Source organism: Equus asinus, chromosome 18 (assembly GCF_041296235.1).
Source record: "Equus asinus isolate D_3611 breed Donkey chromosome 18, EquAss-T2T_v2, whole genome shotgun sequence".
NCBI classification, from domain to species: domain Eukaryota; kingdom Metazoa; phylum Chordata; class Mammalia; order Perissodactyla; family Equidae; genus Equus; species Equus asinus.
This window is the reverse complement of record NC_091807.1, coordinates 30,370,786-30,395,898: the sequence shown is the minus strand read 5'-3', so window position 1 is coordinate 30,395,898 and position 25,113 is coordinate 30,370,786. Positions and strand designations below refer to the sequence as shown.

The window sequence follows — 25,113 nt, the reverse complement described above, 5'->3', positions numbered from 1 at the left end:
TGGCCCTGCCCTGGCCTGGCAGTGCCCCGCCTCGCCCAGGGGCAGCAAGTGGTCTAGTCGGGGTGAGCACTTGGGTCGCCCTTGATCCAAGTACCTAGCAGGTCCAGGAGCAGTGGTTTAAAGACCCTTGGATGCTGCCAGTAGGCTGTGGGGTGGGATGGCAGGTCCTCGGGACGTGGAGACTCAGGGCTCGACTTCTCCAGAGCCCACCTTAGGCTGGGGTGTGGACAGCTCACAGGAGGGGGACCCCAGCATGCTTCAGGCCCAAGTGCATTCATGCATGTCCAGAATCATCAGCGCACAGGGGCCCCAGGAGCCTGTGAAGAGCTGCCCTGGGCCTGAGAGTGTCCCTGTGAAGGAGGGAGTGCTTCGTGGGCTGGCTGTGTGGGTGGTGGACCCTTCCTTCCTCCTTGCCACCTTCCTGAGTCTGGCTGAAGTTTGCTTCTTCTGCCTATTTCGAGGCACCCTCCCCAGATGTGCTATGAAATGAGCAATTCAGTGACTCCCCATATGATCAAATGCTTCTCACATTTGCATTTAGATCTGGTTTTGCACAATAAAAGGAGAATGGTAAAATTCATGCTAAATTTTTTTTTTTTTTTTTACTTAGAATGACATTAAAAAGCAAATTAAAAAAATGACAAGTGGAGAGACCAAGTATATTTTAGTACCTTCCATGGTACTTTTTCCTGCTTTTTAAACAAGCGGGCCCTGCATTTTTATTTTGCTCTGGGCCCTGCAAGTTCTGTAGCCAGCCCAGCCTGTAGCTCACTGTTGCCTAACAAGGCACCAAGAGCTTTAGGTTGAAGGCAAGGCTGTTGTCAGCCTTTCTGGATTCCCCTGGAGTCACTGTCCCACACAAACAAGGGGCCCCAGGCAACGCATCACTCCCTACTGGGTCTTTCCATTTCTCCCTGTGAGCAATCCTTGCCACTGACACCCAAACAAATGTTACTGATTTTCAACGCCCAGCTCAAACAGATACTACCCGGGTGAAGTGATTCTTCTCTGAATTCTAACGCCTCCTAAACAGATAGACAGACAGACAGACAGACAACCCTCACGGAACTCGCTGCCTCCCAGTCTCCCGGTAGAGAGCATAATCGCGTCTTTTCTCCTATCTGGCACGGACTGATGCCTGGCACGTCAGTGGCAGTCAACGAGCAATGAATGAACTCGATTCAGAAATACTACACAAATACAATTATATAATTTTTTCCTGGAAATTAAAAAAAATACAAAAAGGTACAAAGAAGAAAGTAACAATTATCCTTATTTCCTATTCCCCCAGCATCAACCTTTGTTAATATCTTGGCCTATTTGTTTCTAGTCTATTTTTCAAGTATCTTTCTTGTTTCTGTAAAAATTTACATGTTCATGAAAAAATTAAAAATAATGTAGAAAAGTAGAAATCTCAGCATCTAGATATTTCCATCATTAATATTAGGTGAACACAATCCGAGATCTTTTTATACATAAACACTCATACACACAAACACACATACACAAAGTGTTTCTGACTAAATTTAATTTTACTTGGAAAAAAACTGAAGCAAAGGCTGAAGGAGTTGTTGAAATTTAAATAATTTTTCTCCATAAGAAAAACTTTCTGAAATATCCAAGGTTTAAAAGAAAAAAAGATTATGGAAAACATTAGGAAGTTGGAGTCTTATATGCTCACAGAACTTTTTAATTTTAAACCATACTGATTGATCCATGCTTTCAAAGACGAGAGCTTCAGTATTCCCATATTTCCTGCCATCTTCCTCGCCTACTTCCTTATAAGTTTTGGTTCTTTGTGTCTAGATTTATATAACAATCCCATTTTATTCTACCTACAATTTCCAAAGATTTTTGTAATAATTCTGCATTTAAGCAAGTGCTCATCCACAGTCGTTTTTATCGTGAGGTCCCCATGCCTCAGTACTTTATTTTGGTTTATCTCTTAATTTGCTATTTGTTGGATTTCGTAATCCAGTAGGTTTTTTTCAAAGAGCGCTCAAGGGTGCTGAATGCTTTCTGTTCTTTCATATTCGACAAGGCCTGCCTACTGGCTCTCAACTTGAAAGACATCCTAGCTGGATGAAATACCCTCTTGGGAAAAGTTTCTTTCCCTTAGAACTGGAGAAGTCTGAGGCCAGCTTGATTTGGTTTTCCCTCCTTTCTGTCTTTTTCTTCTTGGATTCCTAAATAATTCTATTTCTTTGAATTTAAACCATTTAAGATATCTTGGCGCCGAGCATTCCCATAAGAAAATTTCTGCAAAATGGCATGTTCTTTTATCCTACAGTCCGTTTTTTCCTCATTTCAATAAAATCTCTTTTATCCTATTTTTATTTGCATTTTCTATCCCATTTGTTGGCTTCTCCATATCAGGGATCTCAATTATCCTATGCTTGATTGTGCTTGGTCTGTCTTCCACACCAGATTTTTTTTTGTGTATGTGAAGAAGATTGGCCCTGAGCGAACATCTGTTGCCATTCTGCCTGTATTTTGCATGTGGGTTGCTGCCACAGCATGGCTTGATGATCGGTGTGTAGGTCTGCGCCCAGGATCCGAACCTGGGAAACCTGGGCTGCTAAAGCAGAGTGCGTGAACCAACCACGATGACACCTGGCCAGCCCCTTACATCAGATTCTTTCTAGTGGGCCTAAGCTTTGCCTCTTTTCATCTTCATTTACTGGGCTTAAATCAAGCTTTTCCTCTATTAAAACATTTTTATTTTCGGTAGCATCTATTTTACTCTTTCCTCTTATTTCTTCTCTAATTATGTTTCTACGGTCTTCAATTTATTGCCTTAAGTCTGCAATCTCCCTTTTCATCTCAATTTAAAAATTGTTCTCATCTTTGAGTTTATTTTATGGAATTCATACTTTTATCAAGTTGTTGTAGGATATTAGGCTAGCATAAGGAATTTCCTTTGCTCCAAGCGCAACTTTTCTTTTTAGTAAGGCTCCTTGCAAGCTACGTTGTTCTTTCCTTTCCTTTCGTTCTTTCTTTCTTCCCCCACACCATTTCTGTTGACCTTGCTCATACTTGGATGGCTTTGTCACTGGTTACTGTGATACACTGGAATGAAATCTTGACCTCCTTTTCACAACTGTACCTGATTCCAGTTTGTTCTGTAAAGACTGGGCAGTTTCCCAGCCCAGAGGACCAGTGTTGGGTTGGGGGAGCTAAGTCAAGGGAGTGCACAGTATGTCAGGATACTGGGCCCTGCTCTCTTCAGGAAGATTTTGTTAAGCATCCTATAGGCAAGTCCACTGCCTCTGGTGGAGAGGTGAGGGCTGGTTAACCACCGGGCCTTTGGGTGGTTCTCCTGATGGTGGCGTTGGCTTTCTCTGCTCCCACCCAGCCCAGCTGACTTTGCCCATCTCACTTGCCTCCAACCAGCATGAAGAGCCCACTTACTCCTCCTTTGTCAGAAAATGAAAAGCTAAGTAAACTAAGATTTGGTTTCCTTACTTCCTGTTTATTAGGGAGGATTTTCAAGATTTTTGCTGACTCACCAGTATAGATTCTGGTGGTTGGGCACACTGATATTTTAAATATATTTTTAAAACCTCATAATTCAAACAACAACAACACTGCTTAAGAACAACTCTCCCATGCACCCATTTGTAAAACCTTGGCATGTGGGGAAACTAAACATACTCATTTTCCTGCTGGCTTATTTTCAGCGGGTCTGAACTCCTCCCAGCGCAACATCTCCCTTCTTCTCTCCTTTGTTTTCTCTTTTCTCCACTTCTCATCACTCTTCCTTCGGCCAACCTGCTCTCCCAACTACTTTTCCTTTATGCTTCCTGAATTGCAGACCACCAGTTTCATTCTTCCAAGGAATGAAAAGTTCTAAGGGAGAAGTCCTGGCAAGCTCTGCTCTAGCTCAGATTAGAATTCACAAATTACAAAACGCACATTTCCTTCTTCCATTTGAACATCTCTGAAATCAGAATGCTTCGTCCAGTGGCATGACATAGTGCCGTGGACAGTGTATTTTCTTACTTGGTTACATAAAATAAAAGTGCATCTTCTACTCGATGGCATTTTAGTTTTGGTAAAATATGATGACTGATAGTCAAAGAATATACTACATGCCATTGACTCTTTGATAGTCGGGAGGTTTATAAACGTAACAGGAAAATGAGGCCAATGTGGCTCTCTGTGTGCAAGCAGGAGGAATGGAATACATATTTTAATAAAAGTTTCCCTTCTGAGATAGAACCTCTGGGGCTATGGTCATTCCAAAAATATATTCTTTTTCCTGAGGAAGATTCACCTTGAGCTGATATCTGTTGCCAGTCTTCCTCTTTTCTCCTTAATGTGAGCTGCTGCCACAGCATGGCCACTGACAGAGGAGGGGTGTGGTTCCAAGCCAGGAATGAACCGGGGCTGCCAAAGTGGAGAGCCCGGAACTTTAACCACTAGGCCATGGGAGCTGGCCCTAACTTTTTTTTTTAAGACAAATGATCATTTGTCAAATCACAGGAACCAAGTCTCAGGCAGCTTGTCTTTAACTTCTAAGTAGGTATGTGAGAAACTTTAGAGGAAACACAGTTAAAAGAGCCAAGCATATATTGATAATCTAAAATCGAAAAGCAACCTGTAAATTACAGAATTTACAAGTTCAAGCCATTTCCTGAGACAAAGAGGTCAAACCTTATCAACGATGCCCATATTGCTAGGAAAGAGACATTTTCTTTACAGCATATTTTGGCACGCCCTGCGCTCCCACTCTTTCCTCCCTAAGCCTGAACAGCAGGAGAGGGCTGGGTACTTAAAAATCTTGCCAAGGGGTGGGACAGCCTGTGGATCTTAGTCCTCAGGGTAAGTTAGAATGACATCCGTGGGACGGGCCGGACTGTCCCCCTCCCCCTTCCTCCCGCGCCTGCCTCTGCACCTCCCACCTCGTCCCGCTTAGATCTGACCCTCAGGCACGTTATATTAGTTTCTAAGACTTCTTGCCAAACGAAAGCAAGGAAATAAAACAAATATTGAAAGAAGAGGAGGCGGGATACTTAGAGTTTCTCAGTAATGCCATCTCTAGCCGATGGATCGAACCGTAACTAGGTTTAACTGGCCCATGGGCTTGGGGTTGAAACATAAGCGCCGACTCGCACCCAGTTCCCCATGCCCTCCTGACCCTGGAGCGGAGTCCACTCCTCTGCCGCCGCGACGATGTCCCCTTGCCCTCTCCACCCTCCAGCATCCAAGCGATGGCTCTGGAAGGACATGGGGCACTCCAGCCCCGGCCGCCCCTCTGACCCTCTCCCGCACGGGAACAAAGGACGGTTAATTCCGGGGGTTCTCTTGGAGGGCGGGCGGAAAGCCCCGAACCGGAGGGCCCGAGCGAGTAACCCAGTTTTGCAAGGCGGAGAGGATCTTGAGGATGTGACCCTCAAATTCGCAACAGCTAACATCTTGCAGCGGCCAGTGCTCGGGCGTCCCGGGCATCCTCGGTGGGGACGGCGGTGCCGGGCGGCGCAGGGCTGAGAGCCAAGGAAGAGGGCTTCCAGGAAGCGCGATGGGTGGAGGAGGCCTGCGCGCGGCCCGGGGCAGCGGGGCCGCGGAGTCGGCGGGCGGAGGCCCTTGAAGCCCCGCACGGCCGCGGGGCGGGGGGCGCGCCCGGGAGGGGGCAGCGGCGCGCGAGCCGGGGACGCGGGCCGGAGGACAGGCGGGAGGGGCGGAGTCGGGGAGGAGGATTCCGGGAAACGGCCGCAGCAGGCGGCGGTGGCCGGGGATCATCCGCACTGGCGGTCCCCAACCCCCGTCCCCGCCATCCCCGAGTTACCTTGGCAGTTTCGCCTCACCGCTCCCCCCAGGGGTGCTAGCCTCGGGCCCCCCGGGAGCCGGGCTCCGCCGGCGCCCCTCCGCACCCGGGTTCGGCGCTCGCGGCCAGGATGCGCGCTGCTGGCGGCCCCTCCAGCCGACGGGGGGGCAAAGGCGGGCAGAGCGGCCGGTGGTGGCCCGCGGACGCCGCTCGGGAGGGCTCGACCGCCGGGTCCCCTCCCCGCGGGTGAACCAAGTGCCCAACGCGAGTGCGCGCGCCGAGCGCCGGGCTCCGCCAGCCTCCGGGCCCGCGGGTGGGGGGCGGGCCGGGGGCGGGGCCACCAGATCCAGCAATTAGTGTTTATTGAGTTGATCCCTTAGCACCCCCGACCCCGGCCCCATGTAAACTGCGCAGGGGGAGAAAGAAGGGATTTGGCCTGTTCATCTACAAACAGTATCTTCAGGGGCTAGAAGAGTGCTTGCTCTTAGAACAATGCCTGGCACCTTTTATTAACTCAATAAAAGTGTGTTGAATATGTGAATGGAGTCTCTCCTGGTTCCCCCACTTACTGGTTGCTATATAAAGCTCTCCCATCGTAATTCTCCAGTCAATAAAACAGGGATAAAAATAGCTACTATTGAGTTGTAAAGGCTGGTATACTTCCAGGCTCTAGCAAGCCTTTGTAAATATTGACCCCCTTCTCTGTGGGTCTTTCCCCCAGTCCCCCACTCATCAATATGTTCGGAGTAGGTGAAGAAAAGACACGTTAGTCCGTCGTTATCTTGTTTACCTATTATTTATATCCTGTCAACTTCCAGAGTAGAATATGAGGTAGCTTTCAGTAAAATGTATGCATATTTTAAACATTAAAGCTACTAAAATGGAAATGTTAAAATACTTTTCAAGGAGAGAAAAGAAATACGCTAACCACCTAGGTTATCCTAATGGAGCATTCCATCTCACTCAATTTTCTGGCTTCTGAGGAAAGGAAGGAGGAGGAGCTTTCATACTTTTTGTAGATGAAAAAAGGAACATTTTCATCTATTGAGTCAACTGCCATTTGCTGACCCCCGGTTGTACCATAAGCACACAGGTGGTCATGAGAGGATGTCAGTCTGCGACACATGTTCCCTCAGTTTTCAAGAGCAGCGGAATTCTCACCAGCCCCACAAGATCTGAAGGGAACTCATCACAGGGTCCTGCTCCTCACAAAAGGCGTTCAACATTGAAAATATTTTCAGCAGCAGTTTAGAGAAGCTGCAGAAATAGTCTCTGAAAGTGGGGGAAAGCCCCTGCCAAACTCCATGTGCTGCAGGCCCCCTTTTATATAAATGTATATATTATAAATAGAAATATATCAAAATGTTAACTATGATTAATTGCAGGTTGGGCCATTATAGATAATTTTTAATTTTCTTCTTTTTACTTCCCCAATTTTTGTAGTAAATATTTTCACTTATATAATCAGGAAAGAGATTTTAAAAAGCAAATGCAGCCTGCTCCAAGATGTAAACAGTTTAGAAGTTGTCACTCCCCTCCTCGCAACAAGAGAAAAGCTGAACTAACTGAAAATCAATGACTCTTCTTAGAGCCATCAGTGAATGGAGGTCACAGGGAAAACAGCAGCCCCGAAAACTGGAGAGACAAACAAATGCAAGGATTCAGTGTACAGGGAGTGGAAGCTTCTGGAACTCAAGGAAAACTTAACCTGTGCTTGACTCATTGCTGGAGACTGAGCATGGACTAGCGTGAGAGTTAAAACTCCCAGAGGCCAAGTCTTAGTGAGGCTGTCTCCTTTTCCTCAGCTTTCCTCCCAGGTGCCCCCACCAGGTTCTCCTGGTGAACCCCAGAGAAAACTTCTCTCCTGTTTGGCCAGGCGAAGGGGAAAAGTAACCATTCTGAAATACACTCAGGGTGTTCCGTGGCAAAAGCCTGCCTTCCAGGGGGATTATGCTGCCAGAGCCTAATCTGACCTAGCTGGAGGGCAATTAGACGGCTCAGCCCCCTCTAGTTTACTTGTCTGTCGTGAGGGGAAGTATGAAAAGGAGGGGGGCTAAGAAACTCCTCTGAGGATCTCAGGTCCATTCAAAACAAACTCTGAGGTTGAATCACAGCTTATAGAATGCTCCCTTCCACAATACCTTCCCATCGCATCCACATGACTCTAGTGTAATAACAGCAGATTACCACTCCTTTTAAGAGAGAGTTTCTAGGGAAACCCAAAGACAATAGTGGAGACAAAAGAGAGGACACTAGATGGAATCAAAGCCTCTGACACCTACAGGCACAGCAAACATTAAACACAGCCTAACTCTTAGTCGGATAAACATAGCACCTCACACTAAAGGATTATTTACTTCAGCTCCTGTTATCTAATACACCTTGACCAGCTTTCAACAGAAGTATAGTGTATCCTAAATGGCAGGAAAAAACACAATCTAAAGAGACAAAGGAAGCTTGAGAACGAGACTAAGATGTGGCAGAGAATTTGGAACGATCAGACTAGGGATGTAAAATCCTCATGATTAATATGGTGAGGGTTCTGTAGTCTCATAGACAGTTACTTGGTCTTTGCCCTCAGTTCTTGACACAGAGCTCCTAAATCCCTTGTAGTTTCCTGAGCAATAGGGGTGATAGGAGCATCTTTTGTTCTAATGAGGTGACACTTGGTAGGCCCCTACATAGCTTCAGGATGAGGACAGGTTGCCAGAAAGACAAACCTTATAATCAATGAGGACTGGAACTTTCAGTCCCCACCCCCCAACCTCTGGGGATGGGAGGAGGGCTGGAGACTGAGTTAATAGTCAATCATGCCTACATGATGAAACCTCCATATGCACCGCTAAACAGCAGGATTTGGAGAGTTTCTGGTTTGGTGAACGCATTGAGACACTGGGAGGGTGACCCCCTTGGAGAGGACAGAGAAGTTCTGTGCCCCTCCTGTCTGTCCCATGCCCTGTGAATCTCTTCCATTGGGCTGTTCCCGAGTTGTATCCTTTATAATAAACCATTAATAGTAAGTAAAGCACTTTCCTGAGTTCTGCGAGTCATTCTAGCAAATTATGGAACCTGAGGAGGGGGTCATGGGAACCCCCGACTTTGTGGTCAAGTTGGAGAGAAGTGTGAGTAACCTGGGGACCCAGTATTTGTGACTCGTGTCTGAAGTGAGGGCAGCCTTGTGGGATTGAGCCCTGAAACCTGTGAAGTTGACACTAATTCAAGGTAGGCAGTGTCAGAATTGAGTTGAATTCTAGAATACCCAATTGGTGTTAGAATTGGTTGATATCAAGGGGAAAAATAACTTCTCAGGTTCTAATGGAAGAGTGCATAACTAGCAAGAACAGATAAGCAATGTAAGTAGAGAGATGAAAATTCTCAGAAAGAATTAAAAGGAAATGCTAGAAGTAAAAAATACTTTAACAGAAATGAATACTTTTGATGAGTTCATCAGTAGACTGGGCACAGCTGAGGAAAGAATCGGTGAGCTTGAAGATATGTCAATAGAAAATCCCCATACTAATAAAGAGAAAAGGATGAAAGAAAAAAAGGAACAGGATATTCAAGAACTGTGGGACAATTACAAAAGGTGGAACATATACACAATAGGAATGTCAGAAGCAGAAGGAGGTAAGAAAGGAGCAGAAGAAATCTCTGGCAATAATGGCTGAGAATTTTCCAAAATTTTAATGAGGGGCACCAAACCATGGATCCAGGAAGCTCAGAAAATACTAAGCAGAATAAATACCAAAAACTACACCTAGGCATTCTATATTCAAACTACAGAATACCAAAGACAAAGAGAAAAGTTTAAAAGAATCCAGAAGAAAGAAACACCTTACCTACACAAAAAAGGATAAGAATTACATCCAACTTCTCTTTAGAAACCGTGCAAGCAGGAAGAGAGCGGAGTGAAATATAAAACCCCCGGCAACCTAGAGTTCTGCATCCAGCAAAATTATTCTTCAAAAGTGAAGGAGAAATAAAAACTTTCTCAGGTCAACAAAAACTGAAGGAATTTGTTGCCAGTAGACATGCCTTACAAGAAATGTTAAAAGAAGTTCTTCAGAAAGGAAAAATGTTAAAAGAGGTTCTTCAATGTACAGATGGCCAACAGACACATGAAAAGATGTTCGATATCACTAATTATTAAGGAAATGCAAATCAAAACTACAATGAGATATCACCTTACACAGGTCAGAATGGCTATAATCACCAAGACAAAAAACAACAAATGTTGGAGAGGATGTGGAGAAAAGCACCTCATACACTGCTGGTGGGAATGCCACTATGGAAAACAGCATGGAGATTTCTCAAGAAGTTAAAAATAGAAATACCATATGACCCAGCTATCCCACTACTGGGTATCTACCCAAATAACTTAAAATCAGCAATTCAAAGAGACCATGCACCCCTATGTTCATTGCAGCATTATTTACAATAGCCAAGACATGGAAGCCACCCAAGTGCCCATTAACTGATGAATGGATAAAGAAGATGTGGTGTATATATATATATACATACACAATGGAATACTACTCAGCCATAAAAAAGGCAAAATTGTCCCATTTGCAACAACATGGATGGATCTTGAGGGTATTATGTTAAGTGAAATAAACCAGACAGAGAAAGACAAACCCTGCAGGATTTCAGTCGTATGTGGAAGATAAACAAACACATGGACAAAGAGAACAGATTAGTGGTTACCAGAGGGGAAGGGGGTTGGGAAGTGGGCAGAAGGGGTAAACGGGCACATATGTATGGTGACTGACAAATAATAATGTACACCTGAAATTTCACAGTTATAAACTATTATGATCTCAATAAAGACAATTTTTTGAAAAAGAAGTTCTTCAGAAAGAAAAAAATAATATAGGCCCAAAACTTGGATTTACATAAAGAAAGGAAGAGTGTTAGAGAAGGAGTGAACGAAGGTGAAGTAAAATCTTTTATGTTCTTATTCTAAATCGATCTAAAAGATTACTTTTCAAAATAATAATAGCAGAAATGTATGGGGTGATTATAGCTTATAGCTAAGTGAAATGTATAATAGTAATTTTATAAGGAATGGGACGGAAGAACTGGGAATACTCTGTTATAAGGTGCGTGTACTATTCATGAAGTGGTATAGTGTTATTTGAAGGTGGATTTAGATTAGTTGTAAATGTACATTGAACACCCTAGGGCAATCATTAAAGGTATGTTAAAAAGAAATATAATGGATGTACTTACTGAGGAGAGAAAAAGCAATCATATAAAATGCTAGTTAAAACCAGAGAAGGCAGGGGGCTGGCCCAGTGGTGCAGTGGTTAAGTTCATGCACTCTGCTTCGGGGCCTGGGGTTCACCAGTTCGGATTTAGGCACGGACCTATGCGCTGCTTATCAAGCCATGCTGTGGCAGGCATCCCACATGTAAAGTGGAGGAAGATGGGCACAGATGTTAGCTCAGGGCCAGTCTTCCTCAGCAAAAAGAGGAGGATTGGTGATGGATGTTAACTTGGGGCTAATCTTCCTAAAAAAAGAAAAACAACAACCAGAGAAGGCAGAAAAAAGAGTAGAAGATAAAAAAAGAAACAAAGAACAAGTGTAATGAATAGAAAACAGTTACAAGTATGGTAGATATTAATTCAACTATATCAATAATAACTTTAAGTGTGAATGGTCTAAATATGTCAATTGAAAGACAGAGACTGACAGAGTGGATAAAAAACAAGACCCAACTGTAAGTTGTCTGCAAGAAACCCACTTTAAATCTAAGACACAGATTGATTAAATGTAGAAGGATAGGGAAATATATGATATGCTAACATTAGTCAAAAGAAAGCCGAAATAGCTATGTTAATGTCAGACAAGCAAATTTCAGAACAAAGAAGATTATCAGGGATAAAGAGGACATTATGTGATGATAAAGGGGTCAATTCTCCAAGAAAACACAACAGTCCTTAATGTGTATGTGCCTAACAACAAAGTGTCAAAATATGTGAGGCAAAACTTGATAGAACTGCAAGGAGAAAAAGACAAACCTATGATTATAGTTGGAGGCTTCAATAGTCCTTTACCAGTAATTGACAAATCCAGCAGGCAGAAAATCAATAAAGATACAGTTGAGCTGACCAATACCATCAGTCAACTTAATCTAATTGACATTTATAGAATACTGCATCCCACAACGGCAAGCTTCCAAGCTCAAATGGAACATTCACAAAAATAGACCACATTCTGGGCTATAAAACAGAGCTGAATGGGGCCAGCCCAGCGGTGTAGCGGTTAAGTTCATAAGCTCCATTTCAGTGGCCCAAGGTTTGCCAGTTTGGATCCTGGGCGCAGACCTATGTACTGCTTGTCAAGCCAGGCTGTGCAGGTGTCCCACATATAAAGTAGAGGAAGATGGGAATGAATGTTAGCTCAGGGCTAATCTTCCTCAAAAACAAAAAAACACACATCTTAACCAATTTGAAATAATAGAAATCACATGAAGTATCCAATCAGATCACAAGGGAATTAAACTAAGAATCAATAACAGAAAGATAGCTAGAAAATCCTCCAAATTTGGAGATTAAACAACACACTTCTAAATAACACATAAGTCAAAGAAGAAGTCTTAAGAGGAATTTAAAAACATTTCAACTAAATGAAAGTAAAAACATAACTTATCAAAATTTGTGGGAAGCAGTGAAAACAGTGCTTAGAGGGAAATTTATAGCATTGAGTGCTTATGTTAAAAAAGAAGAGGGGCCAGCCTGGTGATGCAGTGGTTAAGTTCACGTGCTCCACTTTGGCAGCCCAGGGATCATAGGTTGGGATCCCAAGTATGGACCTACACACTGCTTATCGAGCCATGCTGTGGCAGGTGTCCCACATATAAAGTAGAGGAAGATGGGCACAGATATTAGCTCAGGGCTATTCTTCCTCAAGAAAAAAAACAACCAACCAAACAAAAACAAAAAGAAGAAAGACCTAAAATCAATAATCTAAGCTTCCATTTTAGGAAACTGAAGAAAGAAAAGCAATATAGATTTAAAGCAAGCTGAAGAAAAGAATTAATAAAAATGAGAAAGGAAACCAAAGGAATCGAAAACAAGAAATCAATAGAGAAAATCGATAAAACCAAAAACTGGTTTCTTGAAAAGAGAAATAAAATTGATAAACCTCTAGTCAGGCTAACCAAGAAAAAAAGAGAGAAGACACAGATTACTAATATCAGGAATAAAAGAGGGGCCATTACTACTGATCCCATGGACATTAAAAGGATAATAAAGGAAAATTATGAACAACTTTATGCCCACAAATCTGATAACTTAGATGAAATGGATCAATTTCTTGAAGGACACGATCTATCAAAACTCACACAAAGAGAAATAATCAGAATCATCCCATATCTATTAGAGAAATTGGGGGGCCGGCCCCGTGGCCGAGTGGTTAAGTTCATGTGCTCTGCCTTGGCGGCCCAGGGTTTCACTGGTTCTGATCCTGGGCGTGGACATGACACCGCTTGTCAGGCCATGTTGAGGCAGCATCCCACATGCCACAACTAGAAGGACCTGAGACTAGGATATACAACAATGTATGGGGGGGATTTGGGGAGATAAAGCAGAAAAAGAAAAAAAGAAGATTGGCAACAGTTGTTAGCTCAGGTGTCAATCTTACGGAAAAAAAAGAAATTGAATCGACAATTGATAACCTTCCAAAACAGAGGAATTAATCGCAAATTAAAACAACAATGAGGTACCACCAAATACCTATTAGAATGGCAAAAATCCAAAACACTGACAACATCAATTGCTGGTGAGGATGTGGGGCAACAGGAATGCTCATTGCTTCTTGGTGGAAATGTGACATGGTACAGCCATTTCGGAAGAGAGTTTGGCAGTTTCAACTTACAAAGCTAAACATACTGTTATCATATGATCCAGCAGCCGTGCACTTACTGCAGTGAATTGAAAACTTGTGTTCACGCAGATACCTGCGCACAAATGTCTATAGCAGCTTTATTCGTAATTGCCCCAAACTGGAAGCAACCGAGATTTCCTTCAACAGGTGAATGGATACCCCAACTGTGCCACATCCGTACAACGAAATATTATTCAGTAATAAAGAGCAATGAACTGTCAAGACACAAAGACTTAGAGAAACCTTAAATGGATATTGCTAAATGGAAAGAGTCAGTCTGAAAAGGCTACCTACTGTACGATTCCAGTTACATGGCATTTTGGAAAAGGTGAAACTACAGACACAGTAAAAAGATCAGTGGATTCCAGGGTTTTGGTGTGAAGAGGGTAGGAATGAGTAAGTGGAAGAGAGGGGATTTTTAGGGCGGTGAAACTATTCTGTAATGGTGGATATATGACATTATGCATTTGTCAAAGTCCATAGAACTGTATGCATAAAGAATGAGCCCTAATGGAAACTAAAGACTTCAGTTAATAATAACGTATCAATATTGGCTCATGGATTGTCACAAATGTATCACACTATGCAAGGTGTTGACAATAGAGGAAATGTGGTGGAGGAGGGGTGTACGGGAAATCTGGGTACTACATGCCCTATTTTTCCATAAATAAAGTCCACTATATTTTTAAAAATTCACATTTGTTCACTCTGAAATATTTATTGAGCACCCACCCATGCCAAGCACTGTTGTGGGTTTTGGAGATAGTTCAGTATGTGACACAGGCTGAGTTCCTACACTCCCATGGGTGGGGCACGGTGGTATAGACACAAACCCCAAGTGAACAAGATAATTTCAGAGTGGCATGAAGACAAAGCAACAGGTGGTAAGCTGGAGAGTGCCTGGAGAGCTACAGCAGACAGGCTGGTCCAGAAGGGCCTCCTTCGGCTGAGGACACCTGGGCTGAGACCTGAACCATTGGAAGGCTGAGGCCGAGAGTTTCTAGAGGACCAGGCTGGAAGAAGAGCAAATGCTAAAATCCAAAAGCCGCTGGGGCAGGAACCAGCCAAGGAAGGAAAGAGCCTGGCGTGGAATCCTAGATGGCCGTGCTCGTGGGCTTGAGCAGCAGAGTGGCTGGTGGGATCATGAATCAACATGGGAAAGACCGAGAAGGAGAAACGGCCCGGGGTGGAGGATGGAAACCCAACTTGTCTTGGAGTGCTAAGTATGAGATGCCTATTGAGGATCAGGAAGAAAGAGAGTCCTAAAGCCACTACGTGGGGCAGAGCAAGGCAGGGGGCCATGACAATGAGGGATGGGGGAGCCATGGAAACCCATCACAGGTGTCAGAATCTTAACAGGGTGAGGGGTACATCCGTGGGGGCAACCTGGTATGAGGCCTCAGAGCATGTCAGAGTGTGAGGGTTGCACCCACGCTGGGGGCGGGGGCAGTGTAAGCCACTAAAGCCTGAGAGGGATGAGGAGGGAGTTCTCATTGGAACAGCCTGGAGTGGGGTCTTTGGACCCAGGTGCTCTGAGGAGGGCATCCTTGCTGGGAAGTGGGTGGTAGGGGTGATGGGAGATCAGTTACATACAGGGGGATCAATTAACATATAAATCTATTAAGGCTAATGGGAGCTAGGGTTCTCACGGTTAGAGAGGTTACAAATATTGAAAAGGAGAGACTAGAACCAACTCTGTGGTGTTGGATTGGAACTAGAAGTATGGATGTGAACTCATAATCTTCTATAGATGGATAGATAGGTCCATAGAAAGATAGATAGATATAGAAATCAGTATAGATATAAATGCATATATGTGTATGTGTGTGTATATATATTCCCCCTAATGCTGCCTTCTGAGATATAAATGCATTCACGTGCATGTGTATATTTTCTCTCCCAGCTCTGCCCTCTGAGGGGCCTGGTGACATTCCAGTAGTGATGAGCACATCTGGTACCCAGATCTTTGATTCTAAATATAATTCCCCAGTAAAAGGAACTGGGTTCCTTGGAGAAATGGTTGATTCCAGCATAAGGGCAGGGAAGGCACAAGGTAAATCTGGAATATCTTATTCAGGAAAGCAAGGAAGTGCTCAGAGAATGATAGGGGCGTGTCAAAAGGATTGGCCCAAACAGGGACAATTAGAGTATCAAAATAAATAGTGCTAGTCGTGGATTATAACCCATTGAATAAAAAAGAAAATTATGAGTCCATACTGGTGGTTTCCTTTTTTTATACTGAATAAATCGAAATTTGATAAATAGCAGGATATTTACATAGTTTCAAAGTATCTCCCCACAAAAATACTTACTAATTACAAAGGGGAAAAGAGTAACTTGACAGTGACAAATGCTGGCAGAGGTTATCTTAATCAAATGGTACGATTGAACATCATCAATGATGGGACAAAGCAAAACTGCACACCACTCAACAGGGAGCAATGAGAAGACAGTGGTACCACATCTGTGACACCCCTGCCAAAGGTGCATAACCAAATAGAGGGACATTCTATGAAATAATTGGCCTGTAGGCTGCAAAAGTGATAAGGGTCAAGGTCATGAAGGTCAAAGTCTGAGGAACTGTTTGAAACTGAAGGAGACTAAAGAGACATGGCAAATAAATGTGATCTGTGACTCTGAACTGGATCCTTTTACTAGAGAGGACATGACTGGTGACTTTGAAGAGAGTCAGAGGATCAGGTGGTCTTCATGTATCAAAGTTAATTTCCTGATTGTGATGGTTGTATTGCAATTATGTCAAAGAGTGTCCTTGCCTGTAGGAAATAAACATGAAAGTATTTAGGGGTGATGGGGCACCAGAAAATGGTTCAGAAAAAAGTTCTTTGTACTGTAGTTCAACTTTTCTGTAAGTTTGTGATTGTTTAAAAGTAAAAACTTACTGATGACATACGAAGAAGGTAGTGAGACATACAATTTTGGGTCTCGGTGGAAAGTATGAGCTGGAATTATAAATTTGCACATCCTTGGCATAGCGCTGAAATGTTAAGTCATCAGTTGTGTTAGGTCACCTAAAGAACAGACAGAGAAGAGGGTTGAGGACCAGGTCCTGGGTCTCACCAATCTTTAGACGTACAGGAAGAAGTGGGCCCAGGAAACTGCGGCATATGATCAGAGTGGATGGGAGAAAACCAAGAGACTGGATGTCATGGAAGCTGAGAGAGGAGAATTTATTGATCAGTTCTGTTGACTGTGGCTGAGGGGTTAAGCAAGATGAAGGAGTGACCATTAGGCTTTGCAGCTCAAAGGCAACCAGTAACATCCTGACAAGAGCTGTCCCAATGGAGCTCAGTTAGAGAGGGTGGCAGGCTGAATAATGACCCCCAAAGATGTCCACATCCTGATCCCTAGAATCTGTGACCATGTTACCCGAGATGGGAAAAAGGACTTTGTAGATGTGATTAAGGATCTTGAGATGCGCGGATTATCCAGGATTAATTGGTGGATCCAAGGTGATCACGAGGTCCGTATAAGAGGGAGGCAGGAAGATCAGAGTCAGAGAAAGAAGACAGGAGAACAGAAGGAGAAGCCAGACATTGGAAGATGCTAGGCTGCTGTCCTTGAAGATGGAGACAGGAGTCCTAAGCGAGTGAATGCTGGTGGCCTTCAGAAGCTGGAAAAGGCAAGGAAATGGATCTTTCCCTACCGTCTCCAGAAGGAACGCAGCCCTGCTGTCACCTTGATTTGAAGACTCCTGAGCTCCAAAACTGTATGATAATATATTTGTGTTGTTTTAAGCCACTAAGATTGTGATAATTTCTTACAGCAGCAATAGGAAGCTAATATATAGAGAGAGGATTGGGAATAAAAATGGGAGGTGAGAAAAGAGAGAAGGCAAGTTTGGAGAAGTTTTGCTGTGAAAGTGAGAAGAGAAACGGGGCGGGAGCCAGGGTGGGCCATGGGGGCCAAGAGTGGGTATTCTTATTTTTCTTAAAATAAATAGACTATTTTTTAGAGCAGTTTTGGATTTACAGAACAATTGAGTGGAAAGTATAGAGTTCCCATATTACCCTTCCTTCCGTTTCCTCTAGTAACATCTGCAGTAGTGTGGTACATTTGTTGCAAATGATGAGCTGATTTTGATACGTTATTATTAACTAAAGTCCATAGTTCATACTAGGGCTCATTCTGCTGAACATTCTATGAGTTTTGAGAAGTGTATAATGAGATATATGGACCATTAATCATACGGAATAATTTCACTTCCCTAAAAATGCTCTGTGCTCCACCCATGCATCCTTCTTTTCGTCCCTACTAACTCCAGGCAATCACTGTTCTTTTTACTGTCTCCATAGTTTTGCTTTTCCCTGCATGACATATAGTTGGAGTCATACAGTATGTGACCTTGTCAGCTTGACTTCTTTCACTTAGCAATATTCAGGGAATATATGAAGTTTTCTCCGTGTCTGTTTGTGGCTTGATATCTCTTTTCTTTTTAGGGCAGAATACTACCCCACCGCATAGATGTGAGACAGTTTATCCATTCACCTGCTGAAGGACGTCTTGGTTGCTTCCAAGTTTTGGCAATTATGAATAAAGCTGCTATAAACATTTGTGTGAAGGTTTTTGTGTGAAGATGTTTTCAACTCCTTTGGGTTAATATTAAGGAGTGCAAGTGTTAGATTGCACTGTAAGGGTATGTTTAATTTTGTAAGAAACCACGCAACTGTCTTGCAAAGTGGCTGTACCATTGTGTATTCCCACCAGCAAGGAAGGAGCGTTCTTACTGCTCCATATCTTCACCAGCATTTGGTGTCATCAGTGTTTCAGATTTTAGCCATTCTAATGTGTGTGTAGTGGTACCTCGTTGTTTTAGTGGGTGGATATTTTTAAGATGGGAGATTATCATGCATGTTCATAGTCTACTGAGAATGACCGTGTAGAGAGTGATAAATTGATAACGGGGAAGAGAGGTGATAAAGGCAAGAGTGAAGTCGCTGAGATGGGAGGGGGGATCCAGGAACACTGGAGAGCCTGATCTCAGGTAGGAGCAGGGACCTTTGTCCTTTGTAATGAGAGAAAAGAAGGTAGAAAGAGTGGGTAGATTTGGAGGCAGAAGGTAAGAGAGTATCTGATAGCTTTCTGCTTTTTGCAGGAAGTATGTGGCATAGTCCTCTGCTGAGAATGAGATCTGCGGGAAGGGTCAGGGAGGAGGTTTGTGCAGAAAGAACATTATAGATGTGGGATGCTCTCGTGTATCACAGACTTCATGACGGCAAGCGACCCAGTGAAGGCATTTCTCTGGGCTGGAGAGAATACAGTGTGGGTTTGATCCTTCCTTTTGTAAAATCTGTACCCCTACACCTTTCTACTCTTCTGGGGGGTGGGGGGTGGACAGTGGAGAGAATGCCAAATTAGGAGTCTGGAGAACTGAATCTGGTGTCAACACTGGCATGAACATCTCATTGTCTGAGTTGATTTCTGAGGCCAAATGCTTAGCTCTAGCTTCCTCTTGGCAGGTCCTGGCTGAGACTCTAGATGGCTGAGCTCATGAGAAGTCATGAGCTCTCCCTCACACTTGCACGTATGAGGACGGTGGGGGCCAGTTCCTCCCCGAGTCTCTGATGGAGAAACCCCAAACCATAATTTGACCGCACTTAGCCTCTCTTTCTGCAGCCCAGGCAGATGGGAGGTAATGGAGCAGGGAGGGGCTGCCTCTTCCAGCTCAGCTGCAAGATGTCTCTACTAACAGTTCCGGGCGTTGCAGCCTTGGCATCTTCTGGCCGTGTGTAATAGAAATAGGCAGCTGCCTCCACCACCCCCAATCTCAACTCAGGGACTAAGTTGTATGCAGGTGACCCCCTTCGCCAAATCTGATTCTCAGAATTACTCATTTCCTTCCTCTTTCACCCTCTTTTAAAGCCAGTATCACCCTCCAAGGCTTGATTCTAACCATACCTTCACCTTACTAGACTTCTTAGGGGCGAGGTATCAGGGCCCTGGGGCCATCCTCCAAGCTTTCTTTAGAAATGGGCACCACCAGGGTTTGAAGGGAAAGAAAAAAGGAAGTGAGGGAATTTGAGACAGCTTTCTCACGTAGAACGTGCTAATGGACCAAGGAGTTCCTAAAAGTCTCTTGAAACTTTGTACTGCGGCAATGAATTAATTTCGCATATATATTAAGGAATCTCATCTAGTGAGTTATTATGGAAATGTCGATTAATTAAAAAAAAAAAACCCTAAACTTAGCTGTTTTCTCATGTACCTTGAGTCTCTCAATGTCCCATGGCCACTGGCTGGGAGAACCATGTGCTTGGGGTGGGGGGGGGGGGGGGCTGATGGATTCCCAGAAGACCCTGCTTTCTCGGGGAGTAGCCCAACAGGGCAGGTAGCTCATATGAGGCTGGCAAAGACTGATCAAGGTGCTTAGAATTGATCCTAAGTGCTGGTGGGTTGTTGGGGAGCAGTAACGTCTTTGAGTATAGCAGTCTTCAAAGGTCTCCCAATGTCACCCAAAGAGAGTTCAGTCAGTGTCCCCAAGAGGGAAAGCTGTAAGAGACTCCAAGACGAATGCTGTGGTGCCCTCATCATGAGATCAGTGCCCTTGTAACAAGAGGAAGAAACCCTCACCAGAAAGCTTGATCTCGGACTTCCCAGCCTCCAGAGCAGAGAGAAACAAATTTCTGTTGTTTAAACCACGCGCTCTGTGGTATTGTGTTATAGCAGCGCCAGCAGACTTAGTATGGTTTTAATATAGTTAAATTTTCCAGAAACTTAGCTGCTGTGCAAATTGAGAGAAGGCCGTGCTTTGTTTTGTTCAAAACTTGACCACAAGGTCTTCTCCATTCTGGAGAATCACATGCCAAGAACAGCACTGATAGATCAGGCCTGGATCAGACTGCATGGCAGCTGTGACATTTGTGGTGAGCCTAGAGCAGGAAATTAGTGGGACTCAATGCACAGATGAGCAAGTTCTCTCCTTGCTGTGTTTAGGGAAGATCTGAAGAAGAAGAGATGGAAATGTGAGTGTGGTGCGGGTGTTCTTGCGGTAGCTCAGATGTCGTGGAGCCCTGGACCAGGACTTCAGTGGTGGGGATGGATTAGAAATATTTAGAAAGATGAAAGAAGAGGATTCGATGCTAGATTGCTGTGTGAAGTGACGGTTACCTGAGGAGTCCAGGCAAACTCCCATCTGTTGGATGGTGCTACCATTTTCCAAGATGGCATGTGTGATGGTTAATTTCATGTGTTAACTTGGCTGGGCTGTGGTACCCAGTTTTTGGTTAAACCCAAGTCTAGATTTTGCTGAGAAGGTATTTTGTTAAGATATGATTATTATTTAAATCAGTAGACTTTGAATAAAGCAGCTCACCCTCCATTATGGGGGGGGGGGCCTCATCTGGTCATTTAAAGGCCTTACGAGAAAAGACTGAAGTCTCTCGAGGAAGAGATTCTCCCTCCAGACTGCCTTTAGACTCAAGCTGCAACGTCAGCTCCTCCCCTGCATCTCCAGCCTGCTGGCCTCCACAACCTCGTGAACTAGTTCCTTAAAACAAATCTCTCTCTCGAGCCAGCCTGATGGCCTAGTGGTTAAAGTTCAGCCCTCTCAGCACTTCCGGTTTGTTTCCTGGTGGTGGAACCACACCACCCGTCAGTCGCTTGCCATGCCGTGGTGGCGGCTTGCAAAGAAGAACTAGAAGGACTTACAACTAGGATGTACAACCATGCACTGGACTTTGGGGAGGAGGGAAAAAAAGGGAAGTTTCCCAACAGATGTTAGCTCAGAGCGAATCTTTCCCTGCAAAAAATAAATAAATAAATAAATAAATAAAATAAAATAAATCTCTCTCTCTCTATGTGCATCACATTGGTTCTGTTTCTCTGGAGAACCCTGACTAACATAGTGTGCATCAAGGAAGGAGCAGATGTGAGGGGGTGGAGGAAATGTTGAGCTCAGTTTAGGGCACAGAGAGTTGGAGGAGGTGTGAGGGCATTGAAGAAGTTTCTAGAAGGTAGTTGGTTTTCTGCGCCCAGAGTGAAGAAAATTTCGGCTGCGAGAAAGGATTTGGAGACCACTAGTGTGCAAGGTGCAACTGAGGCTGTGAGTGCAGACGAGCTACTCCAAAGAGACTAGACAGCAGAGGCCAGGGATGTGAGGACAGAGCAATAAGCAACCTCAGCATTCACGGAACGGCAGAGGAAAATGAACTGCCAGATGAGACAGGAAAACCAGAGTGTTGTCAAAGCTGCCGAGGAAAAAGGCTTATAGAGGAAGTGGTGACAGAGTCAAAAGGGACCAAAATGTCAGGAGAGTTCAGCGCTGAGCAGCCGTTGGCGCCTTGGCAGAGTGTGGGTCTTTTGTAGTGGGGAGGGCGAAAGCCACGTGGCCAGGGGCTGAGGACTGAGACCGAGAATGCAGAGGACTTGTTTCAACAAGTTTTGCTTGGAAAGTGTGGGAGGGAGACAGTGTTGCAGCTGAGGGGGCAGGAGGGGTGGAGGGGAGAGAGGTCTTGCTTTATTCTTGCTTTTTTCTCCCCAAAATAAGAGAGCCTTGAGGGTGTTTAAATGCTGATGCAAAGGAACCAGCGGCCTGGGGAGGTGGAGGAAACAGAAAACCCCGAGGGCTGAGTGGGTAAAGGTAGTGTCTGATCTTCCTGGATATTTTCAGTCTAGACTTTTTCGAGAGCAAATGGTGATTTCTATTTACATGTTGGAAGCTTTCCAGAGGGATGAGTTTGCCTGAGGAAATAAGTCACTGCCTCTGTGGTGCTATCTGGAACCCATACGGCTTCCCCTGCCCTAGAGAGAATGTACTTTTTAATGCCGTAATATGTTCTTTCATTTAACAAGTATTTTTTCTCCATTTTTTAGACCTCAGGTGCACAGAAGACGATTAATGAGAATTTTTAGTTCAGGACATTCTCTCATCATTAGTCCATATTCGTCTTGCTTCAAATTAATTAGTTATTGTAAATAATATAATAACATCTATGAACCCACTTACCTCCCTCCCTCTGCCAAATCTAGGTCCCTTACAATAACCCACATCCAGCCCTCCAGCGTCCCGCCCCTCTTCCTACCCCAAATCGGGGCCTCCAGACTCTGCTTCATCATCTCCTTGCTTTCTTTTTTATATTGTTTTGTTGCATCTATATATGTCCCTTAAAAATATTTTTAAAATTTTAGTTGTTTTTAATTTAGGATCTTTTGGGACTATATTTTTTCATAGAGTATTAAATAGCTAGAGTTCATCCCAATTGTGGCAGGTGGCTGTAATTCATAACATTTGATTTCTATCTACTAGTCATTGTGTGAATAGACCATTGTAGAAGGTGGAATTCTAATATGGCCGCCAAACTAAGATGGCCACCAAGCTCAGATGGCCACCGAGGCCCTGGTGTATACACTCACTATTCAATCAAATGCTAATTGAGGTACTGCTGTGACGGGATTTTGCACATATAATTCAGATCCCAAATCAATGGAACTTAAGAAAGGGAGTTTGACCCAATCACATGGTAACACAGGACAATTTAAACTGACCCCATCTTATCAACAACAGAATGTTAAAGTCGTTTTCCAGGGGCAGTGAGCCAAAACTGCAAGACATGTTGCCAGAGCAAGGGCAGAAGAGAAAATTTTGACCTGAAATAACACCTGGAACCAAAGATTCCCCCCTACAGAACCAAAAGGACCAGGACACAAACAGAACTCGAAAGATGGAAGCGAGGCGTCCGTTGTCCAGGAAGATCTGGTGTCAGAGCCCCTTTCTACACCTTACCATAAATGTTTAAAGTCCTTCTGATTGAAAACTGTCCTGCCAGAGCTTCCACATACCAGCCTGCTTTCCCTAACACCTTAAATTTTACCCCAAAACCTGGATCAGGAGACAGATTTGAGAACCTTGCCTCCTGTCTCAGTGCCAGTCGACCTCACCAGGAAGCCTTTTCTTTTCTCAAAAGCCTTGTCACAGTATTGGCTTTTTATTCACATCAGGCAGTGGGCCTTCTTGCTTGGTAACAACATGAGCCCTTTAAATCTGGGTCTAGAGTCAGGGATTGAAAACTGCTGTCAAATCCCCCTGCTAGCCTTGCAGAAGAAGACGGTCATGCTGTGGAGGAGCCACGTGACAAGTTTTCTCTGGAAGCTAAGAACAGCTCCAGCTAACAGCCAGCAAGAAAGTGGGGCCGCAGTCCTGCAACCACGAGGAACTGAATTCTACCAACAGCCAGTGAGCTTGGAGGTGGACCCCAGCCTCAGAGGTGATGGCTGCCCTGTCTGACACCTTGATCCAGCCCGGTGAGACCCCGAGCAGAGACCCAGCCAAGATGTATCTGGACTTCTGAGCTACAGAACTTTGAGATAATAAATGGGTGTTGTTTTACGCCTTGAAGTTTGTGGTTATTTGTTATACAGCAGAAAACAAACACAGCCATAATCTATTCTACTTTTCCTTGATAAGCATTTGGATTGTTTCCAGGTTTACATTATTGAGAGCGGTCTTGCTGTAAACATTCTTGCATATTTTGCCTGTTTTACAGGTGCAAAGAGCTTCAGGTATTTCTCTAAGAGTAAAATTGTTGAATCATATGGTCTGTGAGTTCCTAACTTTAGGAAGACATGCCAAACTTTCTCCCAATTGTCTTACATCAATTTATACCCCTTCCTCCCCAATATGCAAGGATTTCTGTTTATATTAGCTTCTATCTTAATCTCATATGGTCGGAAGATCTGGTTTGTGTGATATCCATTCTTTGAAATTTGTTTAGGGTTTCTTTATGGCCTCGTATATGATCAATTTTTGTAAATGTTTCATGCATGCTCGAAAAATGTATCCTTTAAGTTTTGAATGCATAACTCTATATTTTCAGGTGATGTTCAAATCTTTTATTTTCTTGATGACTTTTTTGTTTAGTTTGACAAAAACAGTAATAATAATGTTTTCTCATATTGAGGTATATGGGGAAGCCATTCTGGTTTAAATCTGGTTTGGCTTGAAACTTGTTTTTTCCAGAGCAGCCTGACTTATGGTCTACCAAACATGCCTTGTCCATCTGCTTGGAAGATTTTCCCAAAGCAAAGTGTTCACTCTTTAAAGACAGGAATGTAATGTCTCCATGTCTCTGACCTCGATACCAGTTCTTCTTTGAAAATAAGCTTTTCTTCCCAGAGAACCAAGATCAAGTTGACCTGCTGTGTATGTGCTAAACTGGGTCAAAACATCTCCTTGTGACCTTGGGAAAAAAATTGTATTCCTGTCATGGTTGATGTATGTTCTTTGTTCTGAAATGGTATATAACCATGCTGTAAACCACATTTTCCCAAGAGTGCTTTCTTCCCTGCAGAAGTAAGCACTTCTGGACTAGTCCTCAGCTCAATTAAATACCACTCTATCTTTCTTATCTATAGATTAGTTATTGATTATTTGCATCAACAGTTTGTTTGCTTGGCCCGTCATTCACTGAGAATGGTATGTTGAAATCTCCTACCGTGGAAGCGG

At 43.8% G+C, this 25,113-nt stretch overlaps 1 protein-coding gene across 10 annotated transcripts in view; it reads right to left on the bottom strand.

Annotated features, from left to right (window-relative positions):
* Window positions 1–25,113, bottom strand: part of LOC106832843 (interleukin-10 receptor subunit beta) — an 86,696-nt gene that overhangs the window by 47,532 nt on the left and 14,051 nt on the right. For 2 of the 10 annotated variants that reach the window (XM_044750822.2, XM_044750823.2), the window contains exon 1: window positions 5,789–6,082. The exons of 3 other annotated variants lie outside the window; for them this stretch is intronic. Coding sequence is in view for 4 of the 7 variants with exons in the window: in XM_044750827.2 (XP_044606762.1) it covers window positions 95–278 (184 nt within the window). In the remaining 3 variants the exon portion in view is untranslated. Of the gene's footprint in view, window positions 1–94; window positions 426–5,788; window positions 6,083–25,113 lie in introns of those variants that run through there. 5 more of the 10 variants (XM_070488795.1, XM_044750827.2, XM_044750821.2 and 2 more) reach the window with 5 other exon arrangements.